A 15,519-nucleotide genomic window follows, 5' to 3' on the forward strand; every position below is an offset into this window, starting at 1 on the left:
TATATATGTATATTTTTTTTTATATGCTGTCGGTACACTAACCTGGTGCTCAGGAGCGTAATATTTCTCTACAGCCTCAATTCTCTCACTTATCATCTTCAAATGGGCGTCTACATGCTGCAACTGGTCATCTGCATGCTTCAGCTGGTCATCTACATGCTGTCTGCAATTCATCAGTATACCCTTAATAATCTTCAGCTGGCTGTCTACATGTTGTCTGTACTCCATCACATTCTTGCTTACCTCATACTTCTGCTGCCCTTGCTTGGCATCTACAATACTTCCTTCATAAACTGTTGCTATTTTTCCTTCATTTCCCCCAAGAAAGGATCTAGCTGTCCTTGCATCCTAGTTGTAATTCCTTCTGTTGCTCCTGTAATGCCTCTTGAAACTGTTCATATCATTCTTTTTGTTCTTAACTTTGTGCCTCTACTTGTTCACTCTGTGCTTGCAATTGTTCTTTGATTTCTTTTTGTTCTTCATTTTATCTGTTATAGCGTAATAAGTTCTTTCTGTCCATCGTTCTGTACCTGTAATTGTTCTTTGAGTTTTTTTCTGTCCTATATTATGTGCCTGTAATTGTTCTTTGAGTTCTTTCTGTCCTTCGTTCTATGCCTGTAATTGTTCTTTTTCTTCCTGTTCTTCATTTTGTGCCTGTAGTTTTACGCTTTGTGGTTGCAATAGCTTCATGGTTGCCGCCAATGACACCTCGTCTTGCCTAGCCTGCCTTCTCGTCCGTACACCTGCTGGTCCATGTCGAAGTTTTGACTCACTGTAGCACCCAATGACACAGATTCCTGGCACCACTGTTACGTCCCTGTCCCACAATGCCACAGGTTCCAACAGCAGTAGTTCAGTATAGGAGAGACGTTCCCCAGTGAGTTGTTCTTCCTAGAGCAGCCTTTCAGTGTACAGTCGTGGTCATAAATAATTATCTATCCTCCGGCACCCGTGCCTCAAGCTGGCTCCTTTATGCTCTGCAAGCCACAGTGAAGTAAGAGGGACTAGAGAGGGAGGGACCTGAGAGAGAAGGGAAGGTGGGTGGGGGAACGAGCGATGGTGCGGGGGTAGAGTGAGAGGTTTGTGGGAGGGTAAATAGAGGAGGGAAAATAAAATGCGAAGTGGGGGTCACATACTTTGTCTATTTTCTTTCATTCAAGGCATGATATAAAGGGCGTAATAGTCAGCAAATAATGCTGCATTACACCATGTATAGCAGCGTCACATATCACGATTTAGATGGGTGGTGATATCAAGGGCTGGCTCATGAGAGAAATATACTTACGTGGCAGATCAAACATTCGTGCAGAGCCAGAAATTTCCAGCACAACACACTATTGCCTTTACACCAACTTGTAACTAGCTGTTTTTTGTCGGCGGACATCATTCGGAGACGATGAGAGGATGTTGGGGTTGTTGAGCGGCCATTCAAATCCATACTGGCATAGGGTCCAAGCAACAGATTATGAGAAATATCGTTATTATATCCAGCCATGTACGCAGACATCAAGTTTATTTACTTTTTATGCTCAATTATTTTTAATAGCCCCTTCATACAGAGATGCCATAAAATAGTTGACATCATGATGACTGTACGGAGGGAGTGTATACCAAAAGGAAGATCACATTTCCTTTGGACACAGCCATGTCAGAGGTTGCGTATGATATTTGGGCCCCAAAATTAATTACATATAAGGGTATAGGACATTTCTTACACAAGCATTACGGAAGTCAAAGCCATTTACAGTAGATTCCATGTTATGTCCGAAGTCAAAATACACAGATAAACACAAATGTCTGGCTCCGCACTAAAGTTTGATCTGTCACGTCAGTATATTTCTCTCACAAGCCAGCCCCTGATATCACCATTCTAATGCTTGTTATCTGACGCCACTATTTATGGTGTAATGCAGCATTAATTCCCGAGTATTTTCTCCTTTATATCATGCCCTGAATGAAAGAAAATATACATTTTGTGGCCACCACTTCACATTTCATTCTTCCTCCTCTATTTACCTTCCCTTCCCTCCCTCACTCCACCCCCGCACCATCGCTAGTCCCCCCACCAACCTTCCCTTCTCTCTCTGCCCCCCCCACCCCAGCCCCTCTTACTCCATTGTGACTTACCGGCATAAAGGAGTCAGCCTCAGACAACAGGTCCAGGAGAATATGATATTATTTATGACCACAACTGTACAACAGGTGTTTTAAATAAACACTGGCTTCTTAAGTTCAATGTCTTTATTTTCCAAATAATTACATTTAATGTTTGCCAACTATACCTCAATGTTTTCACAAGTACTAAATCTTCACTTAATGCAATTACATTGCTTGCCAACTTTACTTCATTGTTTTCACAAGTACCAAAGATATACAAAGTTCACCAACTGCACTGACACCGAACTACACTCAAATTGAACTAAGAGCTGACTGAAACTGATCTAGTCCTTTCCCCATCCTTATATAGCCTTTCATTACGCTCGAATTCTAGTACGTTCTCGATGGAACAACAGCTACCGGCTCGGAGATATCCAAAACATTCAGTTTTCTTACACTGCATAAGACTTTAAATTCTTTAGCACAGAAACTGATATAAAATTACATAATTTAACAATCACGTAAACGAAACATTATGGAGAAAAGGAGCATAAAATTTAATGCATAACACTACAAAATAACCCCAAACAAATAGCAGGATAACTGGCAACTCTAACACATAGCTTAAAAAAAAAAAAATAGAAAGAAACGTGAATCGTCGGTAATTCTCCAGCACAATCTAGCTAGCAATCCAGCTTCTTAACCGTACAGTATGTATGTACCAGCGCTCTACAGAGCATTTGAGACAAATGTTTATCAAGCACAGCTATTTTCATTGTTTGTGAAGTTCAATAGCTTCTTTTTTAATGCACAATTCTATATATAACAAGGGTCCTGCGTAAACTCGATTGGACATGTTGAGACATTCAGACAGTGGCCACTCCTTAGTGGCAGTTCTCTGTCAGTGTCAACAGTTATTTGCACTATGTTGACAGATTGTACCTTCCTGTATTCAAGTGTTGTGCTGATACTCTATCCACTATTACAGTATAATGCCGAGAATCTGTAAATAGTCTGAATTCTTTCTGCTGCTTCTGCATTGAATTGGCATTCATATCGTAAAGACGTTCTTTCGCACCTCTCATTATGTTGTAAAGTAGGTGACCAGGATATAAATTGGGTCCCCATACTTGTTTTGCCACATGTGTCATGCTTCTCACGGCATGGGCATAAGGTTCACTCCGTATGCCTTTTGCCATTTCCATGATTTGGAGAGAACCCAAAGATCACGCTTCGGATTGCTACTTGCGCCTGACAAATATAAATGGTATAACACCAAAATCCAAACATACTGTTAAATATCCTAATTTACCACCTGCTATGAGACCAGTATCTAACTGTCATGAATTACCTGTGCCAGAACCTCCAAGAAACATGACACTGCGGGAAGATGAGTCTGGTGATGAGAGAGTAGACCAAGTAGAGGACAATATGGATCCAGCATTGAAGCATGCTGTTCTAGTGAACCACTTTTGCTGAGTCAAAATCTTAATGATCTCCTCCGTGATTTATATTTGACTAAGAAGCAAGCCGAACTTTGGGGATCCAGATTAAAGGGCTGGAATCTTCTCCAGAAAGAGTGGGGTTTGTCTTTATCGTAATCGCCCTGACGTTTTCATATAATGTTTTCTCCCATAAAATGGTCTGGTGTTTTGAAATGATGCTCGTTCTGTTATGGAGACACTTGGCCACGAATTTGACACAGATGAGTGGCGGTTGTGTATAGACTCATTAAAAGTAAGCTTGAATGGGGGTCTACTCCATAACGGAAATAAGTTCCCCTCCTTTCCTAGGCTCACGCAGCTAACATCAAGGAATCATATTACAACATGAAGCTTCTTTTGGAAACAAATAAGTATGGAGACTTTAAGTGGAATGTATGTGGTGACCTAAATGTTGTGGCACTTTTACTCGGAATGCAGCTTGGTTACACGAAGTTCTGTTGTTTCCTCTGTGAGTGGGACACCCGGGACACGAAAATCATTATGTAAAGAAAGTGTGGCCAAAACGAACATCACTGACTCCAGGGAAGAAAAATGTCATCAATCCTCCTCTTGTTAATCCTGAGAAAATTTACCTGCCTCCATCGGACATTAAGCTCGGGTTGATGAAGAACTTCGTCCAAGGTATGGATCAAACTGGTCATGAGTTCACATACTTAAGGAATAAATTCCCAACAATCACTGATGCAAAAATCAATGATGATACAGTATTTTTTTTTTTTTACAACCACAGATCAAGGAACTGCTTCGAAATAAAGGTTTGACAAACAGCTAAATGAAGTTGGAAAAGCTGCATGACTGCCATTTAAGAAAGTTTGCAAAGATTTTTTTTTTTTTTTTGAGAAATGACAGATTGGAAAACCACTGTGATGTTGTAAAAGGACTATTGACTTCATACAAAGCTCTGGGGTGCAATATGAGTCTAAAAATCCACTTTTTGGACTCGCACTTAGACTTTTTCCGGGATAATCTTGGGGCAGTCAGTGATGAGCATGGTGAAAGTTTTGACCAGGACATTTTGGACATGGAAAAGCGGTACCAAGGAAAGTGGAACCCCTCTATGTTGGCAGTTACTGCTGGACACTAAGGAGGAATGGTCCTGAGGCCAAATACAGCCGAAAATCATACACTTCTACATTATAGAGGCAAGTGTTTTAAGTTTAAACCGCCCCGTCCCGACGACGTATGGGTACGTTGCAACGATTTGCATTTGCCAGTCCCGGCGATGTACCAGTACATTGTGCAATTGCAATGTGCATAATTTCGACAATTTTCAAATTTCGCGCTTGATTTGCGGTACGTACCCTCGCCTGACCTTCCCCTACCTGCCACCAGGCGGGGACACTCGGCGACCCCGCACGACCCGCGCTAGCCCGCCACTCGTCCACTCACCTGGTAGCCACGGTCCTGCTCAGACATGGCTAAGAGAGGTCTCTCAGAGAGCGAAATTCAAGTCGCCCTGGACACCTTTACCAGCGACAGTGATTCCCCACTGGATGACGAGGAGATGGACAAGGATTATGTGCAGCCAGAGGAGGAAGAAACCACCAGCAGTGACGAGGAAGTTCCGTCACCCAGGAAGCGGCAGTACGTGACTTACCGTGCTGCTAGAGAGGGGCAGGAGGCAAAGAAGGCATGTGGTATATCATATCCCTATCCCCAGCGTGCCTTGGAAGCAGAATTCGAGGTCGAGGACGAGGACGGAGCCGTGGGACGTGCTGCCACGTGGTATGGACAGGAGGTGATTACACATCGTGGCCCAGAGCGCACACCACGTCGTATGAGCAGGTATGGGCCTAGCATTCTGTTTGGGGAGCTAGGAAGTGAAGTGGATGGAGTGAGGAGTGAAATGGAAAGTCCTGGGATTAGGGAAAGTGAGAGTGACGTGGGTGAGTCATTGCTATCCCTACGCAGTGTGAGGCGGCAGAGTGGATCACGTGGGCCAGTGCGGGTGCGTTCATTATCACGTGGGGTTGTGAGGGAGGGGGAAGGTGGGGAGGAACCACTCCAAAGCACGTCTTATGCTCCCCAATATCCCCTAACACGTGGTCGAGCAAGGTTGCGTGAGAGAGCACGTGGTGTGGTAATGGAGGGGGAAGGTGGGGAGGAACCATTCCCAGCACGTCTTCTGCTCCCCAATATTCAACAATTTCATCCCCACAGCCCCCTAATGTTCCTCAAGGCCGTAAGGGTAAGGGAAAGGGAAAGGGTAAAGGCAGAGGGAAGAGGAGTGACAGTGGGGAAGCCCTCCGTACTCCTTGTCCCCAACCTCCCCAACCAGGATCTCCTCCCCACCCAGACAAAGGCGGTGATGGGGACGAGGGATTTGTGTCGTGGGATTGGGAGGATGGGAGTGATTTTTCTCCCCTCATTCACCCCTTTACTGAGCAAGGGCGATCTGGCTGCATTGCACCAGGTATTCACTGTAATTCAAGCAGGTTGGATTTTTTCCACCTGTTTTTCAGTGAGGCCTTCGTAGATCAGATCGTTTTTCAAACAAACCTGTTTGCAAGCGCCCAGAGCCTAGAAAGTGAAAGATTGGGAACAAGGAGTAGGCATTCTATGATTTATGATTACCCTGTCTCCATTCCAGAAATGTTCTTATTTTTTGCCCTTGTACTTTTGATGGGTATAATAAGAAAAAATAAATTCCTGCTTACTGGACTAGGGACCCTGTTATGTTTACCCCCATATTTGGTCAAGTGATGAGCCGTAATCGGTTTCAACAAATTCTAAGTCGCCTCCATTTTTATGATGCTAATGACCCTGCAAATGCAAACAACACTGACAAAATGAGGCGAATTAGGCTGGTCTTTGATCACCTCAGGCAAACCTTTCGATCCTCATTCTATCCCTATAGAGATCTCGTCATAGACGAGAGTCTCGTGTTGTGGAGAGGCAATATTTCATTCAGACAGTATATACCCAGCAAAAGGCACCGTTTTGGGTTCAAGATCTTTGTTATGTGTGACTGTAGGACTGGATACGTGCAAGACATAATCTTGTACACCGGTGCACAGACAGACATAATAGAAGATCGAAGTATAGGACTTTCGGGAGCAGTGGTAAAGACGATGATACAAGATTACCTTCATCGTGGTCACGTTCTCTACCTCAACAACTGGTACACTAGCCCTCTTCTCGCTCGTTATCTTCACACACATGAAACGGGTGTCTGTGGAACCGTAAAGGTGAACCGGCGTCACATGGTCAAGGTAGGGCGGAAACTTGCAAGGAGTGAGGTTGTCTTCTTCAAAGCCAACAACATCCTTGCAACAATGTGGAACCACAACAGAGAAGTAAGCCTCTTGTCCACGGTTCACCGCCCCTTGATGCACCGTACTGATTCTGTTGATTACCATAGCGAGAGCAGGCGTCGTGTTTGGAAACCTGAGTGTGTAATGGATTACAATATAAACATGCGCCTCGTGGACCAGTCTGACTCCATGATATCGACGGTAGAGTGTGCCAGGACCACGATGAAGTGGTATAAAAAACTGTTCTTTCACTTGCTAGATATCACTGCTCTGAATTGCCACCACCTTCACGCCATGACCACAGGAGTTCAGGAAACATTTGAAGGGTTTGTGAGGGAGCTCACACGAGAAATCTTTGCTAAGTATGCTGTTGAAAGGCCCCAACAGCGCCCTCGCACTGCCCCTATTACCCAGACTCTCCAGAGAATATCCGGCTGCCATTTCCCCACTCCTATCCCTACCCAGCCCAACAGACCTAGGCCCCAGTGCAGGTGTCACGTGTGCAGTAATTCCCAGGTGAGACTCACGACACAGAGGAAGGACACCCGCTATGAGTGCGTGCAGTGTGATGTGGGTCTGTGTATTCACCCATGTTTTAGTGAATATCACACGTTGCTGCAATTTTAGCATGGTGTGAATGAGAAAGGACGCTGAAATTATGAGGTAAATACGACAGACAGACGCTCTGTGAAAATATCAGTCATGTGGATCGCCAAATATTAGTATAAAGTGAATACGGGTAGAACATAAGTGAAAACATTGGGTGTAAGTATATAAATCTGCCCTAAGTTGAAACTTACATAGAGAGGGTTGTTTGATGCGATATTCTGTCGCTCAGTGCAATAAATACGGCCCCTTATTATATATTTATTATTATGTGACATTCTTACGGGTATAATATAAGTTCAAATTATTGTATATGATGATGTATATTCTAAGTCAAATATTCATAGCGTGTCTATAAAGATAAGATTTCCTGACGCTTAGTCGAATGAATAAGGCACGTATTAGTCAAAATAAAAGTCAACAAGTGATAAAGTGAATAATTAGTATATAAGTGTGTGAGTGAATTAGTATATAAGTGTGTGAGTATTATGTATGACGAAACATTCCTTGCGAGGGTATTTTCAGGCGATATTCTCACGCTCACTTGAATAAATAATGGCAGTAAGTATGTACAGTGCATTCTAGGGGTGTAAACGTGTGTAATGTAAGTGGGAAAATATAATTGGAGTGAATAAATAAAGTAGATGATGAAACACGAGTGTTTGAGATCGTGGTTGCTACGTGAATAGGCGCTAGCATATCGCTAAATGCCCTCGTAATGAATGAAAATAATTGAAAACCTTCACAGTGGCGGAGGAAAGGTTCTATGTAAATGGGAAAATAATTGGAAAGTGATAAAACAATTTGGTATGTTGAAATACGAGTCATAGCGAGTGCGCTTACTAAGCTGATGTGCGCTAAACTTATGCTGCATGTCATCATAATGAATGAAAACATCTGAAATCACTTACAAACAGTTGTAATTGGTAAATTGTCATTGAAACAGAAGTATACAAGTAGAAAAAATGATAGGTTGACTCATACCAGAAATTTAGCATATAGCATGTTACGACTCGGACCTAACTCGCTATGCTCGCGCGATGGTACAATGCTTATTTTTCCTATATATGTGTCTGAAATCCATTATAGTGTTACTGTTATTGTTTATTAGTTCAAATTCAATAAATGTAGAGGTGTTGTGTGTTGTTTGTCCCATTATTCCTTACCATAGAAAACGTAAACGCATATCCAGCCCATTACAGAATACGATACCTGTGGGGGGAAACCGCACCTGTACAGACCACTTATAGACCGCAGAGACCACTTTCTTCATGATTTTCCATCGTTTCTCGACCTAAGCGGAAGTTTTAGAAGAAAATTTTTTTTTCCAAAAAGGCTCGGGACTGGGGGATGTCATAGGTGCGGAAAGGCTCGGGACGTGACGGGTTAATACAAGCCTTGTTTATGAACGAGTAATATACATTTACTGTAAAGTTTAATGGCTCTGCCTCTTAAAAACCATGCCTGGCAGAAAAATTCTAAAGGCAAATTCGAATTCAATGTGAAAAGTACTATTAATTCCACTTATTTTCGTTCGTGGAAAACAAAAATTGTTGACCAGTGTAATAACAAATTGTTGTACTCTTTTCTTTGTTAGTTAATATTCACTAAACTGATTGCAAAGAGTTGGTAGGTGTATGAGTGAAAACAAACATACATACAGACAATCAGATACTGTACACATAGCTTAACAGACCCTCTAAATCGTCCCCGGGGTAGAGTGTCTGGTGTCATTATCTAGATGTTTCATTTCAGAGCAAGACCCGTCCCTGACTCATCAGTAACCTTTGTGCCTTATGTGACCGCATTAAGTTATTTGCACAGATTACCATGGGATAGTTTTGTTCGGATGAGGGACACTCCAGCATCTGCAAGGTTGAAGACTAACTCTATTAACCCTCTGCACTCCTAAAAACTTCCTCAGCTTTATATAATTGGCGGGATTTAGTCCAAATAAGATGCCAAAGTGGATCCACGGCAGTGGAAAGATTAACTTTCTTGTGGAGGGAGATTTATCCTTGTTCGATGGGCCAATTGATGGACGGTTCCGAGATGAATCTCTAAAAGAGATGAAATGGTATCTAGGAGGCCTGCTTTGTAGAGGGCGATTGTGGTCTGATGGGCGAACCAGTGTACAATTCAGAGATGAAACAGGGCAGGGAGACTTAAGGTGTGCTGATTTGTTACCTATTCTGTTACTGCAGTAAGATTCTGCTGCCAGATTCGGATACAGTGTTATTTTCTTAGACAATGAACTGGCAAATCTATAGCAGTTTCGGCTTCCTTTCATGTAGAGGGAGGGACCATAACTGGCTGTTTCAGTGGAAGTGGCGGAAATACTTGATTATCTGTAGGCATTAATGGGCGTCCAGGGACTGGTAAGGATTTACGATAGGGATGCTGCTGTCCTGTAAATGAAAAAGTAGTGCCAACCTACCGAACCCTCTCTCTTCCTTTCCCCCTTCTCTCTCAGTGACTCGTGCAGCTACCTGATTGAGGACGCCTCAACAGGCCGCCTGGAGGAGCAGCCGTGCACAGAGTGGGCCTTTGACACATCCATCTTCACATCCACAGTCACTTCAGAGGTCAGCATCAACCCACACTTTACACTGACTACTAATAACTTCATCTCTTCAACATTATAACGTCTTTTTATTTAACTTTTGCCACAATTAGATCATTTCAATTAATTCTCGTAACACCTCTCCCAGGGAAGGAGATAGAAACAATCTCTGTTAATCTCCTGCATCATCAAAAGTTTGCCAAGAGTTAAATAAATGTATCCAGCAATACCCAGATTAAAATATAAAAAATGTAATTTGAAATGAAAGGGTTAAAATTCGATCATTATAACCCTTCCTATTAATCTCCTGATCATGGATATTATGTATACCATTAACATGTTTCATATAATTTCATTTCGTTTCGTTTTTAATGGCCTTAGCATGCATGCATGCGTTGCTCTTGGTCACCTAATGGCAGCTCTCCGTGCTGCTTGATCTCTAGCAGCCTATGTATTCCGTCCCATTTCCCATTAGGTCGCATTCTGTGACCTCTCCCTGTTTTTATTCGGTCTGCATCTTGCAACCCTTCCCTCAGCCTTCTCATCTTTCACCCTCAACCCAGATGTCATCCCATCCACTCCACATGTCCAACTCATATCAATCTACCCCTTTTCATCACAACACTAATACAGTACATGCAAGGCTTATCTTACCCCTTAGTTCTTCATTCGCAATCTTAATCCCCCAGGCCTGTCATTCATGGATGCACTATATATCCAGCTAATTATTTTCATCTATATACGTTCGAGCCTAAGAAAATTATCTTCCTTTACTGCCCAGGTCTCACAATCACACAAATTTACATTCCTAACACATGATGTATTCAATGACCCCTCAATACGGAGGGAGACTCCTCTCAGTGTCAGGAGAGGCAACAGCTTTCTGAACCACCACTTGCCCTCTTCACAAAACTAGCTCCAGTCCCACATAACAGCACATAATATGTCCTCCAAATAACACAACTCTTCCACATACTGAAGAGACTCTCAATAAGGTCAGTTCTTTCCAACCTCTCGGTGTGCATGCTCCCCCTTAAACATTGCACACACAAAATCTGCATGATCTCACAGCCTACCTGTAATACCACTACTTCTCTTATGCACCCATTTATCACAAGCGCTGCCCAAGACGGAGTTACTTCCCACACCACTGAGACAAACTGCGCATGGCACACTCCCCTTGGTTTGATAGTACCACCACCATCAGTATAAAAAAGTCGTGGCGCACGAGTCTGAAGGTGTCATTATCCACGAATATAATTATATACGTACATACTATACACGAATCACATGCCTATCATATTATACACAGACTTGGACGCACTGTTGACGAGTAGGTTGCCAGAGCACGATAATGACACTTTCAGACACGCGCCGCAACTATAGATATCATCACTTGATTTTTTTTTGGCTTTACTCTCAAACCAATGTACCCCAACTCCACCACTCCACTTCCTAAACCTGTGCTCTACCTCCCTCTTACTCTCCATGGTCAACACCAAGTCATCATAACAGAACACCTTCCATGGGAGTCCAGTTATCAAGTCACTCGAGAGAAATTGAAGCTCCATGATAAACAATAAGAGACTTAAAACTGACACTTGATGCACCCCAAGCTTCACGGAAAATTCATAACTCAAACCTTCGCTTGCTGTCATTTGGGTGCGACCACCCTCGTACATTACCATAACCACTCTGACCAGCCACTCATCGATCCCAAGCATTTTCATTACCCACTTCACCACATCACTAGGATTTCTGTCAAATGCCTTCTCCAAATCAAAGAAACAAACTAGAGCTCTCACTTCTTTTTCATGTATGCTTCTCGTGTGTGCTGAAGTGGTCCACCATAGAATATTGCATCAGTGGCCCCTTCGCCTGGCATAAATCAAAATTGCATCTTATCAGTATTCACTTTCTCCCTTGTCATACCTTCCAATGCTCTCTCCATTACCTTCATTATCTGAGTCATAAGTTTTATCCCTGTTATATCTTCCTTTCAGGGCATTATCCTTCCCCTTTTGTGCATGTACAGTCACGCTTTTCAGTCAGGTATCTGGAACTACACACTCATGTATAATCGAAATTAACTGCCTATCTATTGCCAGACGCCTGAATCCCATAAGGGGTGGGCACAAACAAATCACCTCCATGTCGCCCTGTTCCTCTCCATTTCATTGCCCTGCTCCCAGCTCACATCCCCCTCTCTCATATACCTCTTCACTCCATCCCTGCATCTCATCCTCGGCCTCCCCCCCCTTTCCCCACTCCACCTCACTCACATACACTCTCTTCGTTAGTCTTTCGCCCTGCATCCTCTCCACATGGCCAAATCATCAAGTCAATAATTAATCTCATTCCTTTATCTCATGAGGCCTTCAACATCTCAGCAGTAACACAAACACACTCACCACCACCTCCAACTGCATGCCGCCGATTGCCATGCTCATGGTATCAACATCAATCAAAGGCCATGGATCAAACACTAGGTCAAATGACTTCAAATCTTCCCTGTTCCAGTCAAATTTTTCATTCAGCAACCGGTTATAATGCTGTCTCCAAGCATGTCACCATTCTTCACGCAGCACTCACCTGTGTTTAGGGTGGATTATTATAATTCTTCCTGTTATAACACTGAGAACTCACCACTGCTTTCCTTTAACCCCTGAGAACGGACAGTCGTTTCCCATTGGTTACTTTGTTGCCAGCAAAAGATTTTAAGGATTTTCCATACCTCCTTCAGGAATTCTAGGCTCAGCACACATGAAACTACACCTATTCTCTAACCTAATCAAAGTCATAATTTTCTCAGGAAGTGTATAATATCAAAAACACAACATACACTGAGAAATGATCTGTGTACTGATGAGGTCGAGAATTCTGTTATGAAGCTCTGACAAAAGCAATGGATTTAAGAATGCAATTAATACCAAACAATGAAAGTATATAACAATAAAGAAATAACTATGGTAAATAGAGGGGCATAGTGGAGTACATCTCTCCGACAAGGGCAAAATAATTCCAAACCATTCTTCATAATGAGTTAGGTTTTCTCATTATTGATTAGAGTTTCGCAAAAAGTGTTTTCTGAATCCAGAATCTGTAATAGGATCTGGATCGGTCCCAAAAGTTAATCGATTGTTCCCTGGGACATGGGCTATCCACAACCAAATTTGGTCTAAATCTGTCTTTAGTTTTGGAGTAATCCTGCTAACAGCCAAACAAACTAACAAACAAACATGGGTGAATACATACTCTTCTTGTAGGAGAGAATAACAAATATCACGTGAAAGAACAGTGAAAAAAACAAAAAAGCTAACTCTGCTTATGAATGCATAGAGTAAAAACAACAAAACTCATGCAAGTCAATATACAGCTGTTGTCTGCCCACTCTTGCAGACTTTGATAACTTAGAATGCTGAACCAGAATTAATAATAAGCTGGTAATACATAATAAGAGTGTAATTTAACGGCTACTTGAAGGCAGTAAAATATAACTCCACACAAGAGGTCAAAAGACAACAAAGTAATACACTTTTTATAACATTACCAATAGGATACGCTAGAGAAAAGTAATTTTTCCCCCATTGTCCACCTTGTTACACTTAGTAACATGATGCAGAGTGTCCATCACAAGCAGACCTTTTTCTATAGAACTTGATGGAGATCCTTAAATCTTTTCTGCTCAGCTTGTGGTCAAGTGTGGTCAGACCGAAGTATCAGTTTGCGTGGTAACCAACAAGATTCAATCCTAGCTCATATAACTTAGGCTAATCATATTTCCTGCAACCATGACTTAGTGTCTAAGCTGTTTCTGTCTCGTTAGGTAAAGACAAACTAACTAATCTAGGGTTATGTCAGTTCCCTCTCACGTCAGTCACGTCACCCTTACACACTGGCTCTTCGTGATGTATGCACAGCAAAGAAACGGCAACTATAACATTCATTACGATGTGTGTTTGTGTACATGCCAACAGTTCCAGCTGGTGTGTGGTAGACGGTTCCTGCGTGCCACCTACCACAGCATGTACATGTTTGGCATGCTGCCGGGTGCATTCTTTAATGGATTTCTCGCAGACAAGTAAGTACACCTCTGAAATCACCAATGTTTTACTCACACTCGTATACGGTAATTTGTTTACCTTAACTTTGTGGTTATATTCGTCCTTTTGTAACATTTCACAAAGTTCAGTGGGCAAATATGCAACTGTGGGTCTTCTGCCTTCTCATAGCACTTCTTCATGACTAGCATCATGTGTTACCATTAATCTCTCGCTGAAATTCTCAGTTTAAGATGGTAAGATGGATTTTCTTAATCTACTGAAATTGGACAGAGTAGGATAGTAACTACTCAGACATACACTGTAAAAATAATAATTGTTCATAATATGAGAATACTTCTGTACCTAGTCTTTGGGTATGTATGGCAGGTATGGGCGGTGGACGTTGGTAGCAGTATCTACAATAATCTACACAGTGGTGGCGCTGGGGTCGGCTTGGCTTCCCTCACTACCCTGGTTACTGGTGGCACGCTTTGTGCTTGGCATGATGCACCCTACGTCTCTCAACACAGGATACATTCTAGGTAACTTTTTGGTGTCAAACACGTCAGTAGTAGTTTACCCTACAGTATTTTTTTCTGCTCTCTTGAGAGGAAAGTGCGCGATGAGGAAATAAATTTCTTCTATACATTGGAAAGGACCCAGAGGCTCAATGCCTTCAGAAAGGCCAACATTTTCAGCTACCTGTTTGTGACTGTCAGCATCAACATACTAGACTATTAACTGGGAATGTGTAAAAGAAATAAATGAGGAAGAGGTGCGATATCTTTTAAGTCAGTGGCAGTACATCCCAGTGACTCTCCAGTGTCACTGTCGTAGGTAACCATGACCGGGTTGGTCATACTAGCATGCTATAGGAGGTTAATGAGAACTATAGTCACTTTACACATGAATATGATGACTAAATGAATTCCCAAATGTCATTTTGGATCAAAGGGAAGTGGCCCCTAATGGATGAAGAGCAGATTAAATTTGAATATAGGTCACAAGAGTAATATGTAAAAGAGAAGAAGGTGAGGAGTAAATTAAGTAATTAATTACCTTTCTTAACCCTTCATTGGTCAGCCACAGTCAATCGTACAACCTCTTCTGATCAGAAGAAAGAAAAATATATTCTAAGATAATTTATCTCCAGGTACATAGTAACTAATGGGAATATAATATTTAAATCATTTTCAATTTTATCTTGAAGTGTGCGTGCCATATGGCGTTTAAGTCTGTTGTGTACACGGTGCCATGGTTATTGGAACTACCCGGCAGCACGTTCACATACTCGTATTGGCAAGCTTTTTCCTTTTTCTGTCATCCGCTTTCCTCTTCTTATGATAACTGAATCATGACACGTCTGATGCAGTTATCTGCTATGAAAACATCAAAATCAACGGGGAGAAAATGCGAGTATAAAATATACATCAGATCAGTCTGGCTTCTTT

General features: G+C 42.2%; 1 protein-coding gene across 1 annotated transcript in view; it reads left to right on the plus strand.

Moving 5' to 3' along the window:
* The window catches only part of LOC145406714 (organic cation transporter protein-like), a 144,512-nt gene that overhangs the window by 32,370 nt on the left and 96,623 nt on the right, over nucleotides 1-15,519 (plus strand). The window contains exons 3-5 of the mRNA XM_080277815.1: nucleotides 9,936-10,047; nucleotides 14,003-14,106; nucleotides 14,456-14,610. Of these exons, the coding sequence (XP_080133941.1) occupies nucleotides 9,936-10,047; nucleotides 14,003-14,106; nucleotides 14,456-14,610 (371 nt within the window). The remainder of the gene's footprint in view (nucleotides 1-9,935; nucleotides 10,048-14,002; nucleotides 14,107-14,455; nucleotides 14,611-15,519) is intronic.

Source organism: Coenobita brevimanus, chromosome 8 (assembly GCF_032717465.1).
Source record: "Coenobita brevimanus isolate Jiangsu-jjx chromosome 8, ASM3271746v2, whole genome shotgun sequence".
NCBI lineage: Eukaryota > Metazoa > Arthropoda > Malacostraca > Decapoda > Coenobitidae > Coenobita > Coenobita brevimanus.